Source organism: Cimex lectularius, unplaced genomic scaffold, assembly GCF_000648675.2.
Source record: "Cimex lectularius strain Harlan isolate CLEC.00 unplaced genomic scaffold, Clec_2.1 scaffold16, whole genome shotgun sequence".
Taxonomy (NCBI): domain Eukaryota; kingdom Metazoa; phylum Arthropoda; class Insecta; order Hemiptera; family Cimicidae; genus Cimex; species Cimex lectularius.
In genome coordinates, this window is record NW_019392679.1 from 2,067,013 (window position 1) to 2,093,597 (window position 26,585).

General features: G+C 36.8%; 3 protein-coding genes across 3 annotated transcripts; 2 read left to right on the plus strand and 1 right to left on the minus strand.

Annotated features, from left to right (window-relative positions):
• Nucleotides 1-1,811: 1,811 nt before the first annotated feature.
• On the plus strand, nt 1,812-10,464 carry LOC106661418 (prestin-like). The gene is made up of 3 exons (XM_014384784.2): nt 1,812-2,053; nt 5,074-6,179; nt 9,839-10,464. Exons 1-3 carry the CDS (start codon nt 2,029-2,031, stop codon nt 10,133-10,135), a joined length of 1,428 nt encoding a protein of 475 aa, XP_014240270.1. The 5' UTR covers nt 1,812-2,028; the 3' UTR covers nt 10,136-10,464.
• A 2,972-nt stretch (nt 10,465-13,436) lies between these two features.
• LOC106661417 (solute carrier family 26 member 6-like) lies at nt 13,437-16,377 on the minus strand. Its single transcript, XM_014384783.1, has 3 exons — nt 16,111-16,377; nt 14,952-16,054; nt 13,437-13,863 (listed from the first exon to the last, which is right to left on the minus strand). Exons 1-3 carry the CDS (start codon nt 16,124-16,126, stop codon nt 13,480-13,482), a joined length of 1,503 nt encoding a protein of 500 aa, XP_014240269.1. The 5' UTR covers nt 16,127-16,377; the 3' UTR covers nt 13,437-13,479.
• A 37-nt stretch (nt 16,378-16,414) lies between these two features.
• On the plus strand, nt 16,415-19,111 carry LOC106661416 (spermine oxidase-like). Its single transcript, XM_014384782.1, has 4 exons — nt 16,415-16,608; nt 16,660-16,760; nt 16,834-17,037; nt 17,721-19,111. The coding sequence occupies exons 2-4, from the start codon at nt 16,684-16,686 to the stop codon at nt 19,033-19,035; spliced, it is 1,596 nt and encodes a 531-aa protein (XP_014240268.1). The 5' UTR covers nt 16,415-16,608; nt 16,660-16,683; the 3' UTR covers nt 19,036-19,111.
• Nucleotides 19,112-26,585: the final 7,474 nt, after the last annotated feature.

Here is a 26,585-nt window from a genome sequence, read left to right on the forward strand (position 1 = left end):
TACACAAGATAACATATAATGTTAATTGTTATTGTAAACTATGTAATGTTTTTGTTACTTTAAAAACCTATATATAGTTTTTTTTATCTGTGTATAGTTAAACACCATTGTTACAGATATTTGTTTTCTTTTGTTGTGCTTAAACATATAATTAACATTTATTTCTATGACTACATTATATTTTCAATAACAATCAACTCTATTTTCCATACTGGCACTCACAGAATGCTCAAGAACCATTGTTATCTTAATATTTGTTTTCTTTTGTAGTACTTAAACTTGTTTAATTAAATGTAAGAATTTTACTTCTCTTACTATATTATATGTTTACAATTCAATACTTTTTGAATTGATGAATCTTTTTGTATACACTGGGTGATGATGATGGTGATTATGTAATATGAAGATGAGGAAGTCAGGGTTTTTTTTGTTCCCGAAGCACTTTTTTGCTTATTGTACTTATTTCCTTCATGTTTAGTTTTTTACTAGTCCCTTGGTTCAGTGCAATCAAATCAAACCTTCTCTAGGAGTATTAGGTCATTGATGATGATGATGTTGATGAATAAAGATACTAGAAAGTTGGGATTTTTATTCCTCAAGCATTTCAGCCTTCGAATTTATTGTACTTTCCTAGTTCCTTAATTCAGTGCAATAAAATCAATCTTTGAAGTGATACGTCATTGATAATGAATATGGATACTAGAAAGTCAGGATTTGTATTCTTTGGATTTATTGCACTTTCCTAGTTCCTTAGCTCAATACAATCAAATTGATCCTTCTCTTAGGAAGGTGATCATGAAGGAAGTGATCATGATAAATAAGGATACTCGAACATCAGGATTCATATTCCCCAAGTACTGCAGCATTCTGGCTTATTGTACTTTCTTAATTGTTTAGTCAGGGCAATCTATTTGATCATACTCAGTAAGTGTCATTTCAACAATTTGATTCCCTCCATTTCCTTTGTGTTTCAGGTCATGTCTCCATTGAACAGTTGCTTCGCATTTAAAGATGATGTGGGTGGCTTTTCCTTCTCATGGTTCCTCCTCATAACACACAAATGGGTTCATCATTGAGTATACCTATGTTACATAGATGATTTTTCAAACGCTAGTGACCGGTATAAAGCCCTATTACTCCTGTGTTTTACCTTGTCTAACTGTAATAATATGCTTGCTGGCTTTGATGAGGGTGCTTTAATCATGAATTTACTATTTCTCTATGGTCCGGCCATTTTCCTTTTTGTTTTTGGTAGATCCTTTCAGAAACAAAGGCGTTTATTTTTGAACTTGTTATCCCAATTAAAGGCTCTGGGCCTCGGTTGGTCTTGCAGATCCTCTGGCTTGTATGTCTGTTTTTCATTAGCCATGTTACCCGTTCATTGTGTTTCCCCGGGTTTTTGAGATTTTGTATGCCCTAATCGCCAACAGGTGACCTTCATCATTTCTCGCTGAAACAACTTACGGATTATTTCTTTAATTTAACTTGTAATTAGTTTTATCAATTAAAAATGTATACGCCTTTGTATTTGATTTGGAATAACTGAGCCCTTTTTCAAAGTTTTTTATCTTTGAGGTAGTTGAATCTAGTCAGTCTCTTTGAAAAGTTCCTAATTACTGCAAAGAATAATCTGGCTCAAATTGTACATGATAAATTTGTAATTATTGTAAATTTCAATATAAAATTATATCAAAATACTTTTATTTAATATACAACTGTAGTACGTCAATTACTCGAAAATTGACGTCTTACAAACAATAGCGTAACCTTCCGCAAATTCTATCCTTTCGTCCGTTTGTAACTTCGACATTGACGCAATTAGCTTTCGTCCAATGATGTGCTTGTCCACTCACGTCAAAGCATTGCGAGGTTACGAACAATCCACAACGGCACAACCATTTACTCTATGAAGGCTCAAGCGGCCGGTTCGCTCGTCACCATTTTCTTCCTCTTTCATACATTTTGTCAACTCATGAGTTGACATTGACGCACTGATTGAGAGATTTCCAATTTCAACAAAAGGGGGAGATGGACGGAGAGACAATGGTCGAAGGTAAGGATATCAAATCATTTACAAAATCAATTGATTTACTATGTGACTCGCGTCATTAACCATTTAATTAGTCGTCAAGTGCAATATTTTTTAATTTACACATTGATCGTTTATTCTCGGTACGTCTTGCGTCAGATTATTTACTCAGTAAATGATTGATACAATGATCCGTGATTTTTACCTTCACTGCGTTTTGAATGTCGATAAATACATCGATCAATTTTCTACTTGTTTTGTTTGTGGGTTGCATGAGTTAGATTGCAAACTCAACGGATTTTGAAAAATATCACAACTTTTTTCAATAAAACTTTTGTGGATTAGTCGCAGATATGTTTCTGTTTTGCATCGTTATCTTATCCGTTGCATAATGTTTTTAACTTTTGCCAGGCTGAAATAGGCTCACTTGATTTGTTTTACAATTTATGCTGGCAAAGTGTGTTCCCGAAAGGAGCACTACTTTTAAATAAAGTAGCAAATCAGTTATTACTGATAAATAGTGGATTTTTACTGTATCTTTAGTTTAATTTGACCATCTTACAAATAATCTATAAGATATTCATCTATCAGTTTCAAGTTTCCTCTGATAAGCTTCACAGTGTACATTTTTTTTTTTTTTGGACTGCTTATACTATTTACTTACTGCAAGTTAAAATTTGTCTTTCCATATAGAAAGATTACACTAACGCTTCGAATATTCCAGGCAGCTAGCCAAAATCATGAAAAAAAGAAGGAAGAAAAAATATACACAAGGATGTTTTCTAGTCGATATTTTTCGGTATCAAAAGAAAAGTATCGATTCTGTGCTTTTAAAGAGTATTGTAAATCATCGATTGAAACAAAAATGTCGATCCCACAATAATTACTAGTGTAGGAAGAATGGTATCGATTCTTTTAAAGTGTCGGAATAAAAGTAACGATACTGTTCTTATGATTACGTAAACAGACCGGTATCGATATTTTCAAAGTATTGAACGAAGAATAACGATATTACACTCATTACTACTGTAAGTTAGTTTAGGAAGAATGGTATCGATACTTTTAAAGTGTCGGAATAAAAGTGACGTTATTCTGTTCTTGAGATTTGGGCAAGCAAAGTGGTATCGATAAAGTTAAAGTATTGAAACAATGACGATACTACACTCATCGTGTAGGACTGTAGGACACTGTAGGAAGAATGGTATCACTTGAGCTATCATGACCTCGAAAAAAAAAAAAAAAAAAAAAAAAAAACTATTTACCATTAAATCTCTGCAAAATCAGGGAAATAGAGTAGTTTTCATGTGGATTCCTGGACACTGCGGAATATTTGGCAATGAGAAGGTGGACCATTTGGCAAAGCAGGCCGTCCTTTAATGGAGTTAAAATTACAAAAACATCAAAATCCGATGTGACAGCTTGGCATAAAAGAAAATCTTGGCAGTTATGGCAAACAGAGTGGGAAACGACTTCTAATGTCAAACTTACAGAGATAAAAAACAGTGTAAAACCTTGGGCCTCATCTCATAGAAGTTCCAGGCACGAGGTTGCTAGCCTCAGAATTGGTCATTGTAGGCTTACTCATTCTTATCTCCTGGCAAAAAAGAGACTCCGCATTGTGATGTTTGCACAGAAAGAATAACAGTTAAACACATTTTGACAAATTGCAAAAAATATGTAGGAGAAAGACATCGGTTGGAAATTCCAACCAACATCAAAGACTCGCTTGGTGATGACTTCGACCAAATAGACAAACTAGTAACTTTCCTTAAAAAAACTAAACTAATTTCGGAAATATGAAGAAAAAATGATATAATAATTTAATACAAAATCATTCAAGTTCAGTATGCAATAATCTGTAATCCACTCAATGTTGGGAGGTGTCTTAGGGTGCGGTTTGGGTGCCCATCTGGTAGTGGTTGTGAAGGGGTTTCCGGGGCGTGTGATGTTGCCGGGGCCCTGGTTCCGCCGCTATTGGGGTTGTGGCCCACTCACCACCCAGCTTGAAAGTTTTTTAAGGCGGAAAATGACCTAAAGCGGTTGATGGCCTTTTATAATTTATAAAAAAAAGTATTGAAACAATGACGATACTACACTCATTACTACTGTAGGAAGAATGGTATCGATACTTCCAAGTAACGATACTGTTCTTATGATTTGGGTAAGCAAATCGGTATCGATATAGTCAAAGTATTGAAACAAGAATAACGATTCTACGCTCATTATTAACGTAGGCGGAATTTAATCGTTTCTTTGAAAGTATCGAAACAAAAGTATCGATACTGTACTTATTAATTCATATTTCCTTAGTGTTCATAATTGACCATATAAATTATTCCAGTTAATTACTCTTTTTATTTATCTAAGGCTTTTCATTGAGATCATATATTTAAAGAATAATTATTTGGGGCTCTACAAATTATTTATGATCAAAGTACTGAAATAAAAATAGCGATACTACACTCATTAAATTGGTATCGAATTGGTATTGAAAAATGGTATCGGTTCTTTTAAAGTATCGGAACAAAAGTATTGATTCAGTGCTTATTATTTGTCTAGGCAGATCGGTATCGATATTGTCAAAGTTTTGAAATACCACCATCAGTATATGATTACTAATGCAGGCGTAATAGCGCCGATATTTTCAGAGTTTCGAAATCAGCTATCGATTCTATATTCATTACTAGGATTGGATGGCGTCGCTACTATCAAGAAAAAATATCGTTACTAATTATCTCTGGTGTAGGCAGGGTATCTGTATTTTTAAAATATCCAACTGAACAAGAAAAAATGTCCTAGAAACCCAACAGAGGGTCAGTATAGAAATCAGAGAATTGATACCATACTCATTAGTAATATGCAGAATGGCATCTATATTGTCAAAGTATCACAACACAAGTGGTTCCACAGCAGTCCCCAAAAAATAAAATTTTCCAAGGTTTTTTGGTCCTACCCCTGTTTTGGTCTATCAACGATTTCAGCGTTTCACATCCTCAGTGTTTGTTTATAGCTGGATTTATCATGTCATACCTTTTCTGTTGCAGATTCAGGAGTACAGCAGATTAAATCACCCAAAAGATCATTTCCCCAAAAACTACGAGTAAAACTTAAACGTTTATTTCCCGTTATTGTTTGGTTGCCGAATTATAAATGGAAGGAACACACGTTCTTCGACATGATAGCCGGTGTAACGATCGCGTGCGTGAGCGTACCGCAGAGCCTGGCCTTCGCCGTCCTTGCCAACGTTGATCTCATTTATGGGCTGAACACAGCCTGTTTTTCGGCTTTGGTCTACACACTTTTAGGCACTGCGCCCATAAGCGCTTTCGGCCCAGTGGCCATCGGATCCATGCTCTCTGGCGAGGCCATATCCAAATTCGACAAAGAAACGTCCAATTTTTCAAAGGACGAGTTCGTGGCCGCGTTGACGATCTCTATAGGCATATTTTACTTAATAATGTACGTTTTACGCCTCGGAGTGCTGACTGTCGTGTTTAAAAAGCCGTTTGTATCAGGGTATATCATGGCATGTGCACTTCACATCCTCATAAAATCCCTCCGTCAACTCATTGGGATTAACGTTCAAACCTACTACGGGTATTTCAACTTTTTTTACAACTCTATAAGAATATTTTCGAAAGTGGGCGAATCCCATGTTCCGACCCTCATCATATCAGCCGTCACCATGACTGTGTTCCTTTTTAATATGATCGTCTTGACGCCGTTCTTGAAAAAACGATCTTCTATCGTGATCCCTATAGAGACAATCGTCATGGTGACGGCGATTGTGTTTTCCTATTTTTTGAAATTTAAAGATATGGGAGTGGCCATTGTCGGGACCGTGCCCACCGGGTTGCCAAAAATCGTTCCTCTTAACTTGAACGCTTATGTTGAAGCGTTTCCGGAAGCTGTGCTTATCGCGTTGATAAACTACACGACCACCACCTCCATGACTTTGCTTTTCAATCCGCAAATGGACCGGGAACAAGAAATCCTGGCCATGGCCGTTAGTAACATCGTCTGCGGTAACTTTCAATGCATCACCATCGGTAACTCCATGATGAGAACCATGATCGCAATCAACCTCGGGATAAGGACTCTTTTCGCAACAATGTTCTCATCATTTTTACTGTTTATCATAATTCTTTATGTAAGTATACAGAATAATTATTCAACATTTATTGACCAAACGGTTTATTCCATTTATTTCTTTCAACCAAAATTTGCATCGATAGGTGTGGACTATATTTTCAGAATTATGCATGTTGTGGAAATTGTGTAATTTTCTGTCATGAATAAGACAAAACTGACATTTAATAAAGACGTTTTTAAATTAAAAAAAAAATCTATAGCACTGATTTTTCAGAACGCTGACGTTTTATAAATTCTACCACGTTGCTTATCAAGTCAAATTCTAATCAGTTAAAATACTTTAATTCGCTTAATCAGATTTTGTGACAACAGAGATAAATGGTTGTTGGAGATTAGGCAATTTTATTTCAAATTCTTATGTTTTGTTGGATTAAAATATTTTGTTTCAGAGAGGTATTTCACACAGAATGACAATTTGTTGTTCACTAAAGGTCAACAGGTACACTGTACATAACATGGCAGGCAGACTTTTTTCTTTAATTTATTTTTTACCTATACATGATAGTATACTATACAAATATGTACACATGATTAAAGTATCACACAGCACAACACTAGCATTAATGCCAGCACTACACCGGTAGAACACATACTTTGAGACCATTGCTGGCACTCAGTGTATACGATCAGGGTCAAGGAGGTCCCGAGTCGGGTTGGTTAGGGCTTCTTTTGATGTTTCCTACCATTTTTTGATTATACTTCAAGCCCCTCTCAGCGTGTGAAATGGGTAATAATTTTAATGATTCTTGTATTGCCCTATGGTCAGCTTCTTCATTCACTTATATTCTTTAATCCACGTTACTCTGACTTGGCATTTTTCATTTTAAAGTAACGTTATCGTCCGAGTAGACACAGAAATAGAACAATTCATTACAGCCATAGCAGAATCAGTCAACAACTCAACACAGTACATATAGCGACTAAACACCGCGATCAACACACAAACCCTTGTTCATATGAAACTTAATATATAAAAAAAGGCTCTTGCGCAACATTGGCAAAACCTATTTTCATTCGATTTCTCGGCTTTTTTACATCCGTGAAAACTTAACTGACCATAATTTAGCCGAATAACTAATGTCTCCCATATCATTATCTCTACCACCTAATTTTCTACCCTAAAGATATTTAGTATGCGTTACATCATCTCAAACGAGTTTTTGGTTTTGATTATATAACATCTCACATCTCTTTAAAAGATACTTCTTCTTCTTCTTACTCACAGCTTGTTGTCTTCTGAAAACTATCTATTTCAAGCATTAAACGCACATCATCAGGTTTAAGGAGTTATAAACGTCTCTCGACATGAATTGTAAGAGTTGTAATTTTTTTAAAATCATTTCTATTAACATCTCACATCCTTAAACATCTCCCCAAGAAAGCAATAGGTTGCACCACCTATTCAAACCCACAAAACCAACACGCCCTACTTCTAGACGTCTGCAGCTTATTGCAAATTTTGGAGAAAATCCTGGGGTGACTCCTAAAATGAATCTAGACTACCATGTATCAGTTTTGATTCCGCACTAGTGTCATCACATAGTGGACATCTTTTTTTCCTCCGTCAGCCGGGACAGTATTGTTCTTGGGCATTCCTTTGATTTTGATCGGTGTGCCATCCTGGCTTTTACATAGCTACCTCGATGTATTTCCATGTTAGCGAGGGAACTGCTCTTTTTTTTTATCAAAATCGGCGTCCCACAAGGTAGTTTCCTAACCCCTGTCCTTTATCAGTTGATATCCCTACGCATTGTGACTCTTCTATCCTTACCTTCGCTATGACACAACAGTCTTTCCTCACAATCCTGTTACTCTTTTCCCGTAACCTGCAACATCTTCCTTTCATAGACCAACAGTGCAGAGCTAAAGGGATACACCTAGTTGTACCCGAGCTAAACACCAAGAAAGCGATAAATATTACTTTCAACCTCCGTCGACAAACCTGTACTCCCATCTACTTCAATATTTTTCCTTCCTACTGTAAACCACGTGCCATACCTGGGAGCGAACTAATGACGCGCCACTAACGTGGAATATAAACACGAGACTTAAAAGACTAGAACTGACAAACTGGTTAAATAAATACAACCAACATCATGAGCTACTAATAAGACAAAAACAAAACGGACAGGGTGGTGATTAGTGACCGTTAATCGATAATTATTCAGAAATCTTGAGATGCGGTCTGGTGTGATGTAGGTTTCAGAAAAACATTTTCTTTATCGTGTCAACGTTTCGATCTTCATTGAGATCATCGTCAGGGCCTGGGATTTACAAACATTGTTTAACAAATACATTTAGGATGTGGAAAAAAGTGAATTTATACAATGCAAAATATATTTTTCTTTATTCAATCAAAGTATTTCTACTTACTCAAAGTGTTTGTCTTCTGTGTAATTAAATAATTAAATAATGTAAATGGCAGAATTACACAGAAGACAAACACTTTGAGTGAGTAGAAATACTTTGATTGAATATAAAAAAATATATTTTGCATTGTATAAATTCACTTTTTTTCCACATCCTAAATCTATTTGTTAAACAATGTTTGTAAATCCCAGGCCCTGAAGATGATCTCAATAAACATCGAAACGTTGGCAAGATAAAGAAAATGTTTTTCTGAAACCTACATCACACCAGACCGCATTTCACGATTTCTGAATAAAAAACGGACAGTTTTGATCTAAAAAAACTACTGACCAATGAAAAGTATAAAAGTACAAACAGAAACTACAAACAAAAAATAGCAGGGAACATATACACAATTAATAAATTAGTAAAAAATGTCATAGAATGGACCACACTGGTAAAGAAACTAAAAACAAACAATTTATTTAACAAACTAGACATATCTGTTCTAAAGACAACAAAAAATTAAAAAACCCTGAGACAAATTGTTGGCAAGACTGCATTCATACAATAATATGAGAAAATATATCAGAATGAAGGAAAAAGGAAAGAACAATGTTTGATATTAATCCATGAGGTACAAAAAAGATGAAAAATGAACATACTGAATAACTTAGAAGGAAAAACATTATTGAATATTACCAGTACCGACAATTTGGGGTAACAAGCAGCAACGAACAAAAGTGAAAGAAACATTGCAACTAACAAAACAATTAGTGTGAAAAAGCATTGGTTGCACTTCAAATAATATATCTCTCAAAACAAAAATCCACACTTACTAACTGCATAAACTAACAAGTCGCATTACAATTCAAAAAGAAAAAATGAAGCATCACAATGCTTAGACCTAATTATGTAAATCATTTAAAGGCGGCGACAGACAATCCTAAAACCCAACTAACCCACTATTGAAGATGGCGAAAAGCCTAAACGCATCTAACAGACCAAAGTAGGTGGTAAATAAGACCAAAAAGAATAGGAAACGATCAAAGTAAAACCGATGTTCGATTCTGAAATGTATCTTTGCAAGATTAATATTTAAAAAATAACTGATTATTATGATTACGATTGATGATTTATCCTTGCATTGAAAAATTGTAAGATGTTGAGTTTTAAGAGGTTAGAAAAAAACAAAACAAAAATAAAACTGGGAAATTTTGTATTTTCAAAACATTGTTCCATAATGATTCATGAAATTCTGGATTTGTGTTTAACGTCCATTGAGTTGGCAATGATGATTTCCTTCAGGCTGGCCCGCTGTTTGAGCCGTTGCCGCTTACGATCCTCGGCTGCATCATCATGACGGCCGTGATCAAGCTGCTGTACGAGCGTATAAAGGACATCATCAAGTTCAGCAGATCAAAAGAGGACCTGTTCATCTTCTTCGCAACGTTCCTGGCTACGTTGATAATCGACGTGACGGTGGGTCTCGTCGTCGGTGCCGTCCTTTCACTCCGGACGATCCTCGAAGGTGTCGTCCAGAACGAGGAGAATGATCGGGAAGTAGAGGGACATATTCTCCTCCAAGCCAAACCGACAGTGTAGATTTGTAATTGTGTATTTAAAAAAAAGCTGTGATCATTGTGAAGTTAGATCTAGGATAACACCTTGTTACTTATTTTAATGTTTTTTATTTGCTTATTTTAGTGAAAAATGGCTGTTGTAATAAGTGTGTTATCTTACAAATTCATAGCCAAAAATATATTCTATGTTAAAATTTTGTTAAAAATTTTTTTATCTACTGAATGTATTGTATATGCGACCGCATTTACCAACTTAGGCTCTCTACTTAAAACCCAATGTGTATATTTTTTATGTTAATGTATCCATTTGTGAATCAAGTTACACAAATATATTAAATATTTTTCCAGACACTTGTGTTGTTATAAATAATCCGATCCATAAGCTGCCAAGCTGTACCTACCCATACATCCAGGTAGGTTTAAGTAAGTATGTGTATGAGTAGGTATGTAAGTTTTGATTGTAATGGTAATTTTGATTGTCGGTTGAGTAGGTAATAAAGCATTTTAAATCGCTTGTTGGCGGTCTATTTTTTAATCGTTTGTTACTCTTCTATAAAATGTAATACCTAAATAGTTGACTTTGCAGGATCGAGGAACAGGTTCATTGAAGAAGAAGAAGAAAAATAACTTTATTTTGGGACTGGTGTGCCCTAAGAATAATTTACATGAAATAAATAAAGAAAGTTCCTTCTATGAAGTTAAAAGTTAAAAAAAAAAAAAATAGAAATCTTGGCACAATGTATACCAATAAGGCAGGACAGAAGAAAAAATTACGAGAATATTAAACAAAAATAACAAATGTTAACGTGAGGTCTCTGCTTGGAGGGAGAGGAGGTGATTATACAGGTGGGATTTAAGGAGGAAAAGGAGGCAGCGTGAAGAATAGAAAGGGGAAGGGAGGTCCAGAGTTTAGGGGCTCGGATCAAAAAGGAGTGAGATGTGAGGAGTTGAATTGGAGGGATTGGGTGATGTAAGGAGGACGACGAGTGTGGATGGACTGGAAAAGAAAGCAACCTAGGAAATACTTTGCACGGAAGGAGGGGAATAGCCAGGAAAGTTGGAAATACAACCCCGACACCCGGGATCCCCGTGGGGTGCCGTACACAAATCTTACGCAACAATTCATAATACGCTTCAATCGCGCGTTCTCTCCCTCCGAGAGACCACCGTATGCCAAACAGCTATAATCGAAGAAGGGAAGTATAAGGGAAGATACAAGGAGTTTGCGGGTGGAGAAAGGTAAGAGAAGCTAGGACCGACGAAACAGGCTGAGGGAGGCAATGGAATGGCGGGAAATTTGGGAAATGTGAGAATGCCAGGAAAGGTTTTGGTCAAAGACTACTACTCGGTTTTTAACTTAAAAGCAGAAGGGGATGGGATGGTTATTTGAGAGGTGGGATGCTGGGGAGGGAATTGAGGAGTTGCCTAGACCCGATAATTATGGCGGTGGATTTGGACGGATTGAGGACAAGGGATTTTTATGGGCCCATTCGTTGATGGAGTTTAGGTCTTTTTGGATCTTGTGAGTGGCCGAGTGAAGATCGGAAAGGTGGAAGGATATGTATATCTGGGAGTCATCGGCATATAGGTGGTAGTTACAGGACTGGATGGAGTCGGGCAGATTATTGATATAAATGGAAAAAAGGATAGGAAAGATGCTAGACAGCTAGAGCCTTGGGGCACCCCAGATTTTAGAGGGAGGAAGGAGGAGGTAAGGCCATTGGGAAGGGAGACAGCTGGGTGGCGATTGGTAATGTAGGAGTGGAACCAACGGATGGTGCTAGCGGAGAAGGAAAACGATTCGAGGTTAGAGAGGAGAGAAGAGTGAGGGACAGAATCGAAGGCTTTAGAAAAATCAAGAAGGACAAGTATAGTAACTTTCCGTTGGTCCATTGCTAAGTGGAGGTCACTGGTAATTTTTATTAGTGCTGATTGAGTGGAATAACCTTGATTGGAGGGGGTTGAGAAAGAAACAATTCTGAATTGTTTCAAGAAAGCAGGAGTTGGGAATTCATCTCGCCTAGAAATGTAGGAGTTGTTTGTTTTCTTCTTTATGATTTTAACTGTTTGACTTTTTTTGGTTTGAGCATAGATGAATGACAAAGCTTGTAAAGACCTCTTATAACCAGACACTGAGTTGGAAGACATTGATGTTTTTGACGATAATCTTGTGACCAGCGAAATTTCATGCTTGGAGACCATGATTGAAGATCATCTCAGTGCATCGAAAGATAAACTAGTGGATGATGATACACCTTTAACAACCGACGCCTTGGATGCGATCAAACATTTTTTCCCCTGTCAGCGGCATAAATAAAGAAACCGTCAACAAAATAAAATAAGTAGATTGGAAAATTGCATGTTCTAAAAATGTGTTGACTAGTTTAAAAAAATGACATATTTCAGTCCAGGCATGTCTAATATGTAATTGAATAAGTACATTTTGTGTTTTATTTGTACATACCCGCATACCCATTTTTATGATGTCCCGGTGCTTTCACGGTTGTTTTGCCTTAGACCTCGTAAGAGCGTTTTTACGAAGTTTTACTGTATTAAAACAGCTATTTAAGAATCGAATAAAAAAATTAGCTACAAAAGGATTAAAATTTGCGAAGTACGGAAATTTTTTATTGTAAGATCTCTTCGTCTCTCTTTCTCTCTCCTCTCCCTCTCACCATCTCTCCCACCCTTCTCTCTCTCTCTTTCGCCGAAGGTCGAGGGTTCGAATCCCGCTCGTTACATTAACTTTTTCGTTTCAACCAAAACCTTACATAAAAATATAATTGAAAGAAGTAATTTGGTCACTCTGACCACTAAACATAATGGACTTAATAATTAACTTCCTTTTCAATATTGTATGCCGAATCACAAATCCAATACAGAAAATCCCCATTCTCGACTTCCTTTGAGTTAAAAATCCGCCTATGATTAAAGAAAATTTTCCAGATTTACTGCGTCCTCACACTGTCATAATCACATAAAAATAGCAGAATATAAATTCATGGTTTACAACAATTTCACTCAACACCAATATGACACTACAAGAATAGCACCACAGTTTACGTGAGTATGAAATACTTCAAAATTTATATTAACATCTTAAATTGTATTTTTTTCAATCAATGTATGATTTGAAATTTACCCAGGAGCTGAAGATGACCCGAATAAAGGTCGAAACGTCGGTAAAAAAATGAAATAGATGTTTTTCTAAACTACCCCATTCTTGTCAGGTCTTCACGGTTTCAACAAATTATGAAACAACAGGTCACTAAGAAACACACAAAATAATACCTTATTATAAATATATAGAATATTTCACTGAATAAATCATTTTTAAAAATTCGTTTATAAAGGCGATTCTACTGTTCATTTAACCATTTTTTCTTGCGAAGTAATTAAGGGCGGCGTGGGGAAGTTTAGTAACAATAGGTCCGAACTAGCTTCCGGCGGGATTTCGGGAATATTTGCCCCCGGTACAACAGGTGGCCCAGTATTCTGTTTAGCAGCTTGCTCGTTCTTGGTGACACTGTCCAGAATCTTTCTCAACGATAGGATGAGCCCAACGATGAGACCGATTTCGATTGTGATGATCATCGTGGTCAGAAGTGTGACCAAATATATCAGGACGTCTTCCCATGACTTTCTGAAATGCTTCACATCCTTGACGCGCATTATGAGTAGCTTTGTGGCCGCGGTCAACATTATGCTGCCGAGAATGGATTTAGGAAGCGGAGAGAATATTTTACCACCCTGAAATAGATCAAATTGACTTTAGACAAATTGGCTTTGTTTGTTGTGCATAAAATCAAGTTACAAAGTTCGAACTAATTTGGTAAATTTTGTTCCCTAAATTGATTTGCCTAATAATAATTATGTCTATAAGTTAAATTGAAAGAGATCATCATAGCAATAAAAGCCACGTGATCATCAGAATTAATAATTTTATTGCAAAATACAACTGACAAATGGAACTGTCACTGTCAAGCACTTCAACACGAAAAATTGTTAAAGTAACCTTAAGTTTCGTTTATAGCATTTTTACAAATATTAAATTTTAACAAAACCAAAAAGTAATTTATAGTTTCAATTAATTTTTTTTTAATCTAAGGTCTTTGTTGAGATAAAAAAAGCTAGTGTCAGGTGCGGGATTCGAGCCCACGACCTTCTGCTCAATACTCCGCTGCTCTAACCACTTGAGCTATCGTGATTTCTGTTAGCAGCTGTCGAGAGCTCAAGTGGCTAGAGCAGCCGAAGGTCGTGGGTTCGAATCCCGCTCGTGACTAGCTTTTTCATATTAACTAAGACCTTCGATAAAAAGAATAAATAATAGGTCATTATGACCGCTAAACATATATGGAGTGATTTATAGTATTTAATTAAAATTTTTTAAACGTCTGTTGTTTTTTTCTCGAGAAATGGGTACTCTTTCTTATATAGTCTGTATCAACATCACAATAATAATGTTTACGAATTTCAACGCTTACTTAGATTTCAGTAAAATTGAACTTTTAGAATTTGCTAATATTCCTCTTATCGTTATTACTTCTGTATACGATTTTGAAATGGAAAGTTAAGATTTTCTCAATTAATCACAGGCATCTCTCTAGTCCTCTATCAAAATTTATCAAATTTTTAAAAGTGTATTATAAATAGTTACCAATAACTAGTCATCTGTACAAAATGAAGTTTAAGTAGCACATGCTTTTGTCTTGAAAAACTCCGTTTATCTTTAAAGTCGGGAGCAATTTCTTACATAACGTCGCTTTGTTTTTAGAGGGTGTCGCATAAAAATGAGGAAAATCGAAGTTTTGTGGGGTGGGGGAAGTTAATGTACTTACGATCAAAATAGTGAAAAACATTAATACAGATGAAACTATTGCAGACATGAGCGATGTCACCCCGAGACTATATGCGACCACCGTGCGCATCATGGAGTTGCCGAAGATGAAGCATTGGAACCAGCCGCAGACTAGGTTGCAGACGGCCATGGTGAGCACCTCCTGTTCAGTGTCCAAGTTATCGTTGAAGACCGTTATGTTCGAAACCGTCGTCGCGTAGTTGACGGCCGCTATGAGGAACGACTCGAGCCAGGTTCTTTTGAAGGCCTTTATAGACGGTGGAGTCAATTTAGGAAGTCCTGTCGGCACTCGGCCGAGGAGAGGAACTCCCATCTTCGAGAACTCGAATATGTAAGAGCAGACAATCGCGATTGCCATGACTATCATCTCGATCGGAAGCACGAAACGCGTGCGTTTTTTAAGCCATGGGGTAAACAACACTGTGTTCAGTGCGAAAACAGCCACCACAACTATTGAAATTATGATAGTCGGCACATTGGCTCGTTTGATATTTGAAGCTAAGTTAAAGGCATTGCGAAATAAATTAAGCGGGCCGTAGTGACTCTTGAGATTTTCTATACCCAAAACGAGCTTTAACGACTTTATCATTATGTAAAAGACCAAAGCCGTTAGAAATCCACAGACAAAAGGCTTTTTGAAAATGACCTTAACGACGTGAAGCCGGATGAGGAAAAACATCAGGTAGAAGATCCCGGTCGTGATCGTCATGGATGAGACCAGCTCTTCTTTAGAAAATTGTGGATTGTCTTCGAACCTGACCGTCGTCTGGCCGATCATCATAGACGTCACGGCGACCGAACCGAAAGAGCTTTTCGTCGCCGTACCAAGAAGGGCGTAAATAAACGCCGGAAAGCAGCAAGTGTTGAGTCCGTAGATTAAGTCGACGTTGGCGAGCATGGCGAAAGCGAGTCCTTGAGGAACGCATAAGCACGTGATGGTGAGGCCGGCGGAAAAGTCGAAGAAAAAGTTCTCTTTCCATTGATACTTCGGAAGCCATTCGATGATGGGAATTCGTTTCTTCACCGTCCATTTGCAGTATTCGACACACTTGTTTATACTTCCCCCCTCTGCTTTTTCTATTCCTGAAATAAAACTTACTGAATCAAGTAACCGTATTAAAATTAATACAAAAACCTACCAGCTATTTGACTCATTTTCTATCTTCATACTCTAACGTTTTTATAGTCAATTTGTGTATAAACATTTGTGGTTTGTACATGTGAACGATATAACAGCTGATGTCGTGGACGATTCATTTCCATTTCCCCAAAAAACAATTTAAAACCGTAATCATATCAATGATGCTAAAAAAATACAGCTCTCCTGTCCTGAGATTACATTTCAAAATGCGTCTTTGTTTTCTAAATAGTCCGATCGATAAAACTATATTCGGAGAAGACTGCCTACCGCTATCAAGTTTAATGTAACATATGTAATTTGTAAGAAAATGAAAATATAAAACATTTGTGTAAAAACTTTTTCCAAATTCTGCAGAACTCAAAATTATAAATGAAATTGAAATTCATTTCTTTCGGATTTGTGCAAAAGGTCTAGTTGCCGTGCATCAAACGAAATGCGTCGACTGTCTTTGCCTCCGGCAGATCAGTTCTAGGGTTCAATCCGAGTAATTAATTGCGTAAGTTTCAACGTGGAAAAATGTAGAACACATATTCACTACAGTTTTTAGGGCGGTGCAGAAAACTCCAAACCGATGGATGGTATAACACCATATATTCACACATACAGTCATGTTTTGATGAAACGTTCCCTTCCTCTTTTGTTGCACAGGTTTGTTTAAAGTCTGCCGATAAACGGTATTTTCAAATCTGGCTTTTTTTTTAACAAAAAATATATACACAAGTTTCAGGAAGTTCTCCAGAAAAAAGGAGATCGCAGATTGTAAAAAAGTCACTTCGACATGCCAGACAGACGCTCTCGCCCTGGACCCGAAGACCCCCCAGCCGAAGGTCGTCATCGTCGGCGCCGGGATGGCCGGCCTTTCTGCAGCGCAAAGGCTTTCCCAGTCGGGTTTCTACAACTATAAGGTCCTCGAAGCGACAGATAGGTCTGTTAATAAGTTTCTGCCCTGGTGATATCAGTATGTGATAAAAGGAAATGAATACTAGTAATAGTTGAGTACATGCTGAACCGGCGTAGGGTCACTTATTGGGTCTCTTCACTCGCGGGTTTGTTGAATAGTTCAAACGGGTTTAGTCATGTGCTTCTTCAGTGAGGAACTGTCTGTCACTTTATACGACTTGGGCTTATATATATTGGGTCCGTCGGTTGTCGCTGGGGGAGTTGCATCAAGGCGCGTGGTATGGTGTTCATTGGGTCGGTCGTGATGTCGGTTATATTCCCAGTGATCCACTGAAGATGGTGCAATGCCGAAACACGACCGTTTACCGGTTCAGCATGAGTTCACCGACTCTCAGATCAACACCACCATCAACTCTAATAGTGCATAATTGCTACAGTAGTTTTACCGGCACAAATATTTATTCTGCAAAGACCCCATGTTTTCGTTGTTTACAGATATCTTACCACACGGAAGATTTGTAGGATTTATTACTTTTCTAAAAAAAAATTCTATTTTCTAAAGATCTCATTACCAAGAGTATAGAAATTTATTTAAATATTTTAACATCGTCCGTACTATAATGAGCTATTATGATTCTATAAGTTTTTTTATAGTGTACAGCACAAAAGGGGGATATTATGTTTAGGTCACGTTTAATTATGTTCCAGACCTGGAGGGAGGATACACTCTTGTTGGCTTGGTGATGCGGTTGGTGAAATTGGTGCCCAGTGGATAAACGGAGGAAGCGTAGCTAACCCGATCTTCACTCTCGCTTGTGTGGAAGGACTGTTGAAAGAGCCGCTTTCCGAGCGTACAGGCTTCACCGGGGACAAACTTCTTTGTCTCACTAGCGATGGGAGGGCGATCGAGCAACACATCGCAGAATCCGCTTTTCACATATTCAAACAGATAAAGAACCAGGCCTACTCGCTTTTTAGCATCGACACGTCCAAATCCCACGGCCATCTGAAAAACTTCATCACCAAAAGGATCAAGGAAGAGCTCGTGCTCGTACCGGAAGACTGGAGGTACGACGTTTCCAGAGTTTTAGTCGGCCTTGCGAATTGTATCAAGACCCGGTGGGGAGAAGATCTGAACAAGATGTCTTCCGATCTGTTCGGCAGCTTTATAGACGTCCCAGGAAATCCCGTCCGGGTCCCTTTGGGATTCGTCGGCGTTCTTGGACCGTTGCTAAGGGACATTCCCACTGGCAATATAATCTATTGTAAAGAAGTCGAATCTATAAAATGGGACACTAAAACTCCCAGGGCTATAGTGAGAATTAAAGAAGGGAATGACGAACCGGCTGATTTTGTCATAGTGACCGTTTCCCTCGGCGTATTGAAAAACCGAGCGTCCAGCTTGTTTCATCCCCCTTTGCAAGAAGAAAAACAAACGGCTATAAACAATCTCGGATACGGCCATTTGAACAAGATCATTTTGGAGTACGCCAAACCGTTTTGGGCAGTCGGAGAAGGACTTATGTGCTTCGCCTGGACATCGGACGAGTTGGAACAAGACAAAACTTGGGTCAAAGGTATATCGACGATCGAAGAACTCCCAGGCTCTCAGAACATGCTCATGACGTCCGTCGGCGGTCAAGAAGCGATAGACAGCGAGAACTGCAGTGACGAAGAAGTGGCGGACGCCATAACAACAATGCTCAGGCGTTTTACAGGCGATTCGACACTCCCTTACCCACTCAGCGTCATCCGGTCAAAATGGAGTACTGATAAAAACTTCATGGGTGCCGTGACTTACATGGGCCTTGAGTCGAGCGTTGCTAACCAGTGTGACCTGGCCACTCCCGCCGAAGACCCTTGTTCACCAGGCTACCCTATTTTACTGTTCGCGGGTGAAGCGACAGCCCCAGGTTTGTTCAGTACCGTCCAAGGAGCCAGGATCAGCGGTGTCAGAGAAGCGGAGCGTATATTGAAATTGACCAAGAAACTCGGAGGCCCGCCTGCTGTGGTCCCAGCTTAGGCGTCGCCAATCAATTGTCAAATATAAAGGGACTTGTGATGCGTCAAACATAAATAAAATAGTAATTGTAATTGTGTTTCCTCAAAATTACTTGAAATAACATAGTATATGGCTTCACTGATACATTGTCGAGGAGGAAGGCTAGTGGTACTTTCCAAAATGTATTTATATGGTTAATACAGAAATAAATTATTTAAAATGTAACACTATTTTTTGTTTGTTTAATCAGAACAAAACAGAAATTTTATTTAAACTTACATACATATATTGAATACAATAGTTAAGGGTTCCTCCTTACTAACGACTTACCTCCTCCTGGTTACAAAAAAATTATAACATCACTTTATTTATCTTTTTGGGGAAAATACCAGACTAAAAACCCCCAGCTATCGTGACCAAATTATAGGTGAGCTATTTTTATTTTCCTTTATCGTATATTTGGCAGCAGATTGTACTGCTACTAACCTCGCATTACTTAAAATTTAATTAATTGTTCTTTTTATTTAAGGTCTTGGTTGAGATGAAAAATTTAGTGACACGAGCGGGATTCGAACCCAGACCTTTGGCTCAATACGCGGCCCTCTAACCACATGAGCTATCGCGACTTCGATCCATTCGGACACCAACTCCCCATCTCAACCAAGACCTTACAAAAAAAGAGTAATTCATTGAAAGAAGTAATTTGGTCAATTAGACCAAAAATGGATAAATATTTAAAATTTAATAGTTACATCTTTGAAGTATTCCAGCGCTATGAACTCTTTGTCGCATTGTGCAGTTCCGGTATGCGTTTACATAAAGGCGAGTCTATCACCAGCCTCTGAAGGTTGTCCCGCACAACTTGTAGTCTGGCGACATTAGTCCTGCATATGAGACTCCAAGGAAGCACGCATGACCACTAACTTGTACAGCAGAAGTTTATTGAGTGGGATTTTTGTCTCGAAGAGGTACAGGGTCCTTTATATGTGCATTAGTACTTGGTAGATTTGAGATATTTGAGTTTTTGCCTGTTGACGCGTTTTGCCTTTTCGCTATCTTCCGTGGTGAGGTTTAAAGCGGGGAACACACTTAATCGATGCAACGCTATGCGACGCTACCCTATGCTACCCGACGCAAATTCAAAGTCCAATTTTCTATAAGATTGTATTACCCCAGTGCACATCTGCCCGATGCCATGCTATGCTATCCTACTCTACGCTATGCGATCTCCCCTGGTCAGATTTTCATCGGGTCGCATCGAGTACAGTCGAAGGCAAAATAATCGGACTCTCATATTTTTATTCAAACTATGTGTGTTATTGTCGTTATATTAATTACAACATACTTATTTTAATATAAATCAAATTACCGAGATCAAAAATCATTAGTTTTTATTTAAAAAAAAAATTTAATGGTTTGGTAGAAAATTGATCAAAACACCGGAATACCATTTTTTGATATAATGAATTTAACTAACAATTAACCCGGTTTTGTTAATAAAATTACACCATTTTCGTAGTGGAGCATCAGAACAGGACATCATATTTTTTGTAGTTTATTTCAAACTGTGTATGTAATTTTGTCGTTATATCAATTATGACATCCTTATTTTAATGTCAACCAAATTAAACGAGATCAAAAATGTATGAGTTTTTATAAAAATTATTTAATTATGATGGTTAGGAAGAAAATTTATCAAAACATTGGAATAACTTTATTTAAAACAATTAAGTTTAACAAACAATTTATTACATGATTGTGCTCATAAAATTTAACTAACAATTTATTACTAGGTTTTGCTCAAAATAGTGCATTAAGAACAAAAGAGGCGTTGCGATTGTGATACACGATGTGTGAACGTGGCGTGGGCTTGACTTCGCATGGATGTGCACACCCTACCAAAACGTGACAAGGCACATTACGGTAGCATCGGGTAGCGTCGCATAGCGTTGCATCCGGTGTGTTCCCCGCATAATGCAAGGCTAGCAGACCAAAACTCATTTTGGAGTTAATTAATTTTTTCTCTCTCTAATTCTTCTTTGTTTCAATTTGTCACAAAATACAATAAATGTAACATTTAATAAATTATTTTTTCTACTATTTTTGTTCTACCAGTTTATTTTTATTAATAGATTCTTTGCAATGATGTACTCCCAAAAATCATCGTTTCCCATGTTGTCAACAGTAAAATAGGTTGTGACAATAATACAGACTGCGTTCAGAGCCTAATTAAAGGCAATTCAAATTAATCAGGCTGAATAATTGATAAAGAGGAGATTAGAGCAAATAAGAGGGCATGGACAATTTAAGAAGTATTGCACAAATGCTGCGGAATGCGAATAATAACCTGTTTACTGTTTTTCAACAGTGTACGCGCCACTACCTCAACACCACTAGCCATCTTAACCACAACTGTCTACCCATCTTTGCCGGATCGGTCCGTCTTTCAGCCTTCTCCTGGAGTGCCCTATTTATATCCCTAACGCTAAAACCAGCGAGGTTAGGCAAATTAAAATTGTAACGATCAAATTACTTAAACCTATTTGTTTGACTAAGTGTAGCTGTCAAAATTGTTCCAATGTATCTTAATTAGTTTGGTCGCTACCGATTATTTCGACTTTTCGCCATCCCTTGTATTGAGTTAGTTCAAAACAGAGGGCTTTAAATTTCCGATTGGAGTCTAAATAATCCTGTTTAATCATATCAGAATTAATTTTGCGAAAAAATTTAAGTAGAGAGAAAGTATCGCAGCGAATAACAGTCAATATCAAACCATCTGCTCTGTCGAATTATGTGTAACGCAGCTTTGGGCAAGTGGGGCCAAGAAGCTTTTATAACTTTCTCGAAAAATAAACTGTGTTCAACCACGTTGCAGGCTGTTGGAGCAGAATCGGCGGTAAAAAATGCAACGGGCCGGGTTAAATTGTATGTATAAGGGTCAATGGGTTTACCAAGGCAACCTTTTAAACGAACTAGTACTCTCATAATTGGGATTGACACAAAACATGGAAAACATTGTAGGCTATTATCATCATAAGAATATGCCTCCCCTAAAACTCAAAAATCCTCTATCAGGGGGCTTAAATGAACTGGTGCACTTACCAGGACACAGACAGAAGATCCATTTATGTAGCATTTTTCAGTCAAATGAAACTTTTTTTTTCAATCAAATGAAACTTTTTTCAATCAAATGAAACCTTTTTTCAATCAAATGAAACTTTCTTCAATCAAATGAAACCTTTTTTCAATCAAATGAATTTTTTTTCAATCAAATGAAACCTTTTTTCAATCAAATGAAACTTTTTTCAATCAAATGACACTTTTTTCAATCAAATGAAACCTTTTTTCGATTAAATGAAACCTTTTTTCAATCAAATAAAACTTTTTTTCAACCAAATGAAACTTTTTTCAATCAAATGAAACCTTTTTTCAATCAAATAAAACTTTTTTTAATCAAATGAAACCTTTTTTCAATCAAATGAAACCTTTTTCAATCAAATGAAACCTTTTTTCAATCAAATGAAACTTTTTTTCAATCAATTGAAACCTTTTTTCAATCAAATGAAATCTTTTTTCAATCAAATGAAACTTTTTTCAATCTAATGAAACTTTTTTCCAATCAAATGAAACTTTTTTCAATCAAATGAAACTTTTTTCAACCGAATGAAACTTTTTTTCAATCAAATGAAACTTTTTTCAATCAAATGAAACCTTTTTCAATCAAATGAAACCTTTTTTCAATCAAATGAAACCTTAACCTAATGATAATAATTATGTAGAGGAATAAATAAATGACGTTATAGTACTAACAATAATTTTTATGATGATTGAATATTAATATTACAATAATTGAATCGTAAGAAATCGTAAAGAACGTTTCCTGTGAAGATCCGTATTCATCAAACTTTTCTACATCCACCCCGTCAAAGTTTAATTAAGTGGGATAGAAAAGTGTTTTTGAGCGAGCAACAATCTTCTGTGATAGAAATTATGAATGATGGAGTGGGTGTAGAGTTCAATCCTTTTTAAAAAGATGGTCCCTACTCACAGTAAGATGTTTCGCAACAATCCGGATTTCGAGCCCTTTAGCTCATCATTAGGTTGAAGGGCGTTTTCGCGTTGGCGGGGGTATCAGCCGGTTCATTTTGCATTTCAAGTCGAGAGACGTGTTTGTACCCTTCAGCTAAAGGGCTCGAAATCCGGATTGTTGCAAGATCGCAAGATACTTCAGCTCGTGGACAACTTTGCTGCAGATCCAAAAAATGTTGATACAGACAATCAAGCTAGTTTTCTTCCCGCCAGACACTACCAGTGACATCCTCTCGATCAAAGAATAATAAAAATCCTGACGCAAGGCTACAAAAGAAGGATCAAGTTACACAAATATATTAAATATGTTTTCAGACAATTGAATTGTTATAACTAAATATATAAAAAAAATAAAAAAAATGTGTATATNTCTCTCTCTCTCTCTCTCTCTCGCTCTCTCTCTCTCCCTCTCTCTCTCCCTCTCTCTGTCACACTCTCTTACCACATCTCCTTTATTATCTCTCAACCTGCCTTTCGCTCACTCTCTCTATGTTTGTTCTCTCCATATCTTTCTCCCTGTCTCTCTGCGTGTATGTGTTTCTTTCTTCCTTTGTTTTTAGACAGTCGTTGGTCAGGACCTAAATTTTCGAGATTTTTAAATAAAACGACATTCATTCAATCATATAGTCTCTCTCTCTTTCCTTCTTTTATTTTCTCGTTCTCAATTGTCACTACCTTATTCTCTCCTTATTATCTCACTTCTTTTCTTTCTCTCACGCTCACTCTTTCTTTCTTTTCTTCTCTCGCTCCCATTGTCATTATCTTATTTTTACCTTTGTTATCACTGCCCCTTCCTTTCCCTTCTTTCTCTCACACACTCAATTTCCTCCTTTTCTCTCTCAGTATTCCTTTCTCTCCATATTTTTCTGTCTCTATGTCTATCTCTAAGATATCTTTATATCTATCTTTATGTATTTAAATCTATCTATTTAACTAAAAGCTCTGTGCTTATTCTTGGTTTGTTTATGTGTGCGATTTAACACCGCAATTGACGACAACGTGGACAGCCAGACGGCATTTAAGGCGACTACCTAGTCGGTTGTAAAGTCCCGAGTCGATCGGGATTGCATCAAAAACATGTCAGACAACGACAAAATCACACTGGGTGGATGGATGGAAGGATGGATGGATGGGTGGATGGGTGGATAGACAGACAGATAAATAGATATATAGATAGAGATAGATAGATAGATAGATAGATAGATAGAGAGAGAGAGAGAGAGAGAGAGAGAGAGAGAGAGAGAGAGAGAGAGAGAGAGAGATTACCTTGGTCTTGTAAATTTGTGATGCTATTCTCAGGAATAACTTCAAATTTTTGGTGTGTTCAGTACGAAAATGTTAAGTATATTGTTTTATAAATCATTGACTTGTGGATAGGTGTAATATTATGGTCGTTAGTCAATGATTGACTTGGTTTCTTTCTTTCTGTTTCGTAAGTAGCATCTCAATTTTTTTTTGGTCTTGTTCCCATGGTTTGGCCAAACCAACATAAAACGAGAACGGCTAACGAAGCGACGAACCGTTTCACACGGAGGCCTCCGACCGTATAATTTGCAAGGCGTCAATCAAACAAAGAGTCAATCAATTTGGAGGATACGTGGGGTTTGTCCCGGTGTATTATCAAATGAGACGGTGCCGGGAGATTTCTGCACGGACCCGATGATTGCCCCCTCGCCTCCCAATAAGGGTATGAAAGGATAATTTCCGAGCCAAATAAGCACGTATAATAAATACGAGTGAGGGGAGGACCATTTCGAAACGGGAGAATCGTTACCAACTCATGTAGACGACCAATCGAAACGGATGATTTGGTAGCGTTATGATGCTTTTATTGCTGGGAATTATAATTTATTCCATGGGAATTAATGGAAGTGGAGATTACCACTATAATTCTGCTCGTTTCTATGAAATAAAAGTAAACGTAACTGTAAAATAAAATAAGAACGATCTCCGTGCTTTCTCATATGTTGCCACTCTCATGCTATATTTATCACACACATCAATACAAAAAAAAACTTATTTTACAATAATAATAATAATACTGCGTCCACTAAATTTATCAGAATTGACATTATTTCTAATAAGCTGTTTTCTTCTTCTGACGCTGCACATCACTAATAATGGTCCTTCAGTCCATATTTGCTAAGAACTTCAATAATTTTAAAGGTACCTTAAAGTTCAACATAAAATACCCTAATGTAAAAACAAAAAATTAAAAAAGTAAATAGATAAATACAGAATGTACGAGACAAGTAGGGAAATAATGTTTGTAAGAGTAAAATAGAAGAGGGATCGAAATATGGGAAAAGATAGATAAGTGGATTTCACGAATACGAGTTAATGACAAAACCAGGAGATTAATTATTATTTTATCAATTTTAATCTATCACTAATCGATTATCCAGTGTCCTGTTGTATTTTCTTTCAAACCATCTTAATTAAATATTTTTGTTAGAATTCATGAATTTCTGACCTCGTTTAATTAAGGGATAGAAATAGGGAGATAGATAGACACACAATCAGACCAAAGACACAGAAAAAGAGAAAGAGTGAGATAAAGAAAGAAAGAAAATGGGAGAAAAAGAGAGAAAAGAAGGGCCGGAGATAATGAATGAATATATTTTTATTTAAAAAAAAAAAAAAATATTACACTTAACAATACACGTTAATTATAAATTTTGTTTAAAGCCACAATCAGATTCAAAATAAAAATAAATTAATTTAAAATCATCAACAAACGAGGTTTGTAACGGAGAATTTTTTGACAGGGTGTTCAAGTTGTGAATTTTCGTTAAAAATGTCAGAAATGGTGAATTTCGTGTACTCCTTCCTAACTTCGAAAAATCGCCAAAAATGAAATTTTCGGCCGATCAGGCTGGTTTTAATCTCATTCGACGCAGAAATTAATCCTCTACAGATGTTGTTTAGAGCTGTTTTACGGTCAGGCTAACGGTTTACTAACAATTTCACGAATAAGGTAAAAAAACGTGGTTTTTCATGGTTTTTTGCCTGTAGCTCGGAACTGAAGGGTTTGCGGACACAGGTTCATAGGACCTTTTTTACTCAGCGTTCAATTTCCTATAAGATATGGAAATGTGGCTGAATCGATTGGGGCCACCCTGTATATCTATCCATCCATTTATCTATGTATCCATCTCTCTCTCTCTCTCTTTCTCTATTTATGTATATATTTTATGTTATTTTTATAATTCATTTTTTCCTAAATCAATAAAACTTTACAATAATTTATCCAATATTATAAAATCATGTAAATCTAAACATGTTTATAGGAAACATCGAAAAGCTTTTCTCTCATTCATCAATCTGTGTGTGTGTGTGTGTGTATGTATACATATATATATGTGTGTGTGTGTGTGTGTGTGTGAGAGAGAGAGAGAGAGAGAGAGAGAGAGAGAGAGAGAGAGAGAGAGTGAAGGACCCATACGATTCTAACGGTGTAGAAATAGAAAAAATAGGGGAAG

Excerpts from the sequence above, each read along its gene's own strand:
- LOC106661418 (XM_014384784.2), top strand. The coding sequence starts at position 2,029 with ATGGACGGAGAGACAATGGTCGAAG. Across the intron at positions 2,054-5,073 it reads CGGAGAGACAATGGTCGAAG|ATTCAGGAGTACAGCAGATT; the intron begins GTAAGGATATCA and ends TTTCTGTTGCAG. Across the intron at positions 6,180-9,838 it reads TGTTTATCATAATTCTTTAT|GCTGGCCCGCTGTTTGAGCC; the intron begins GTAAGTATACAG and ends GATTTCCTTCAG.
- LOC106661417 (XM_014384783.1), bottom strand. Across the intron at positions 13,864-14,951 it reads TGTTTTTCACTATTTTGATC|GGTGGTAAAATATTCTCTCC; the intron begins GTAAGTACATTA and ends GATCTATTTCAG.
- LOC106661416 (XM_014384782.1), top strand. The coding sequence starts at position 16,684 with ATGGATGGTATAACACCATATATTCACACATACAGTCATGTTTTGATG. Across the intron at positions 16,761-16,833 it reads CTTCCTCTTTTGTTGCACAG|TTTCAGGAAGTTCTCCAGAA; the intron begins GTTTGTTTAAAG and ends TATATACACAAG. Across the intron at positions 17,038-17,720 it reads GTCCTCGAAGCGACAGATAG|ACCTGGAGGGAGGATACACT; the intron begins GTCTGTTAATAA and ends ATTATGTTCCAG.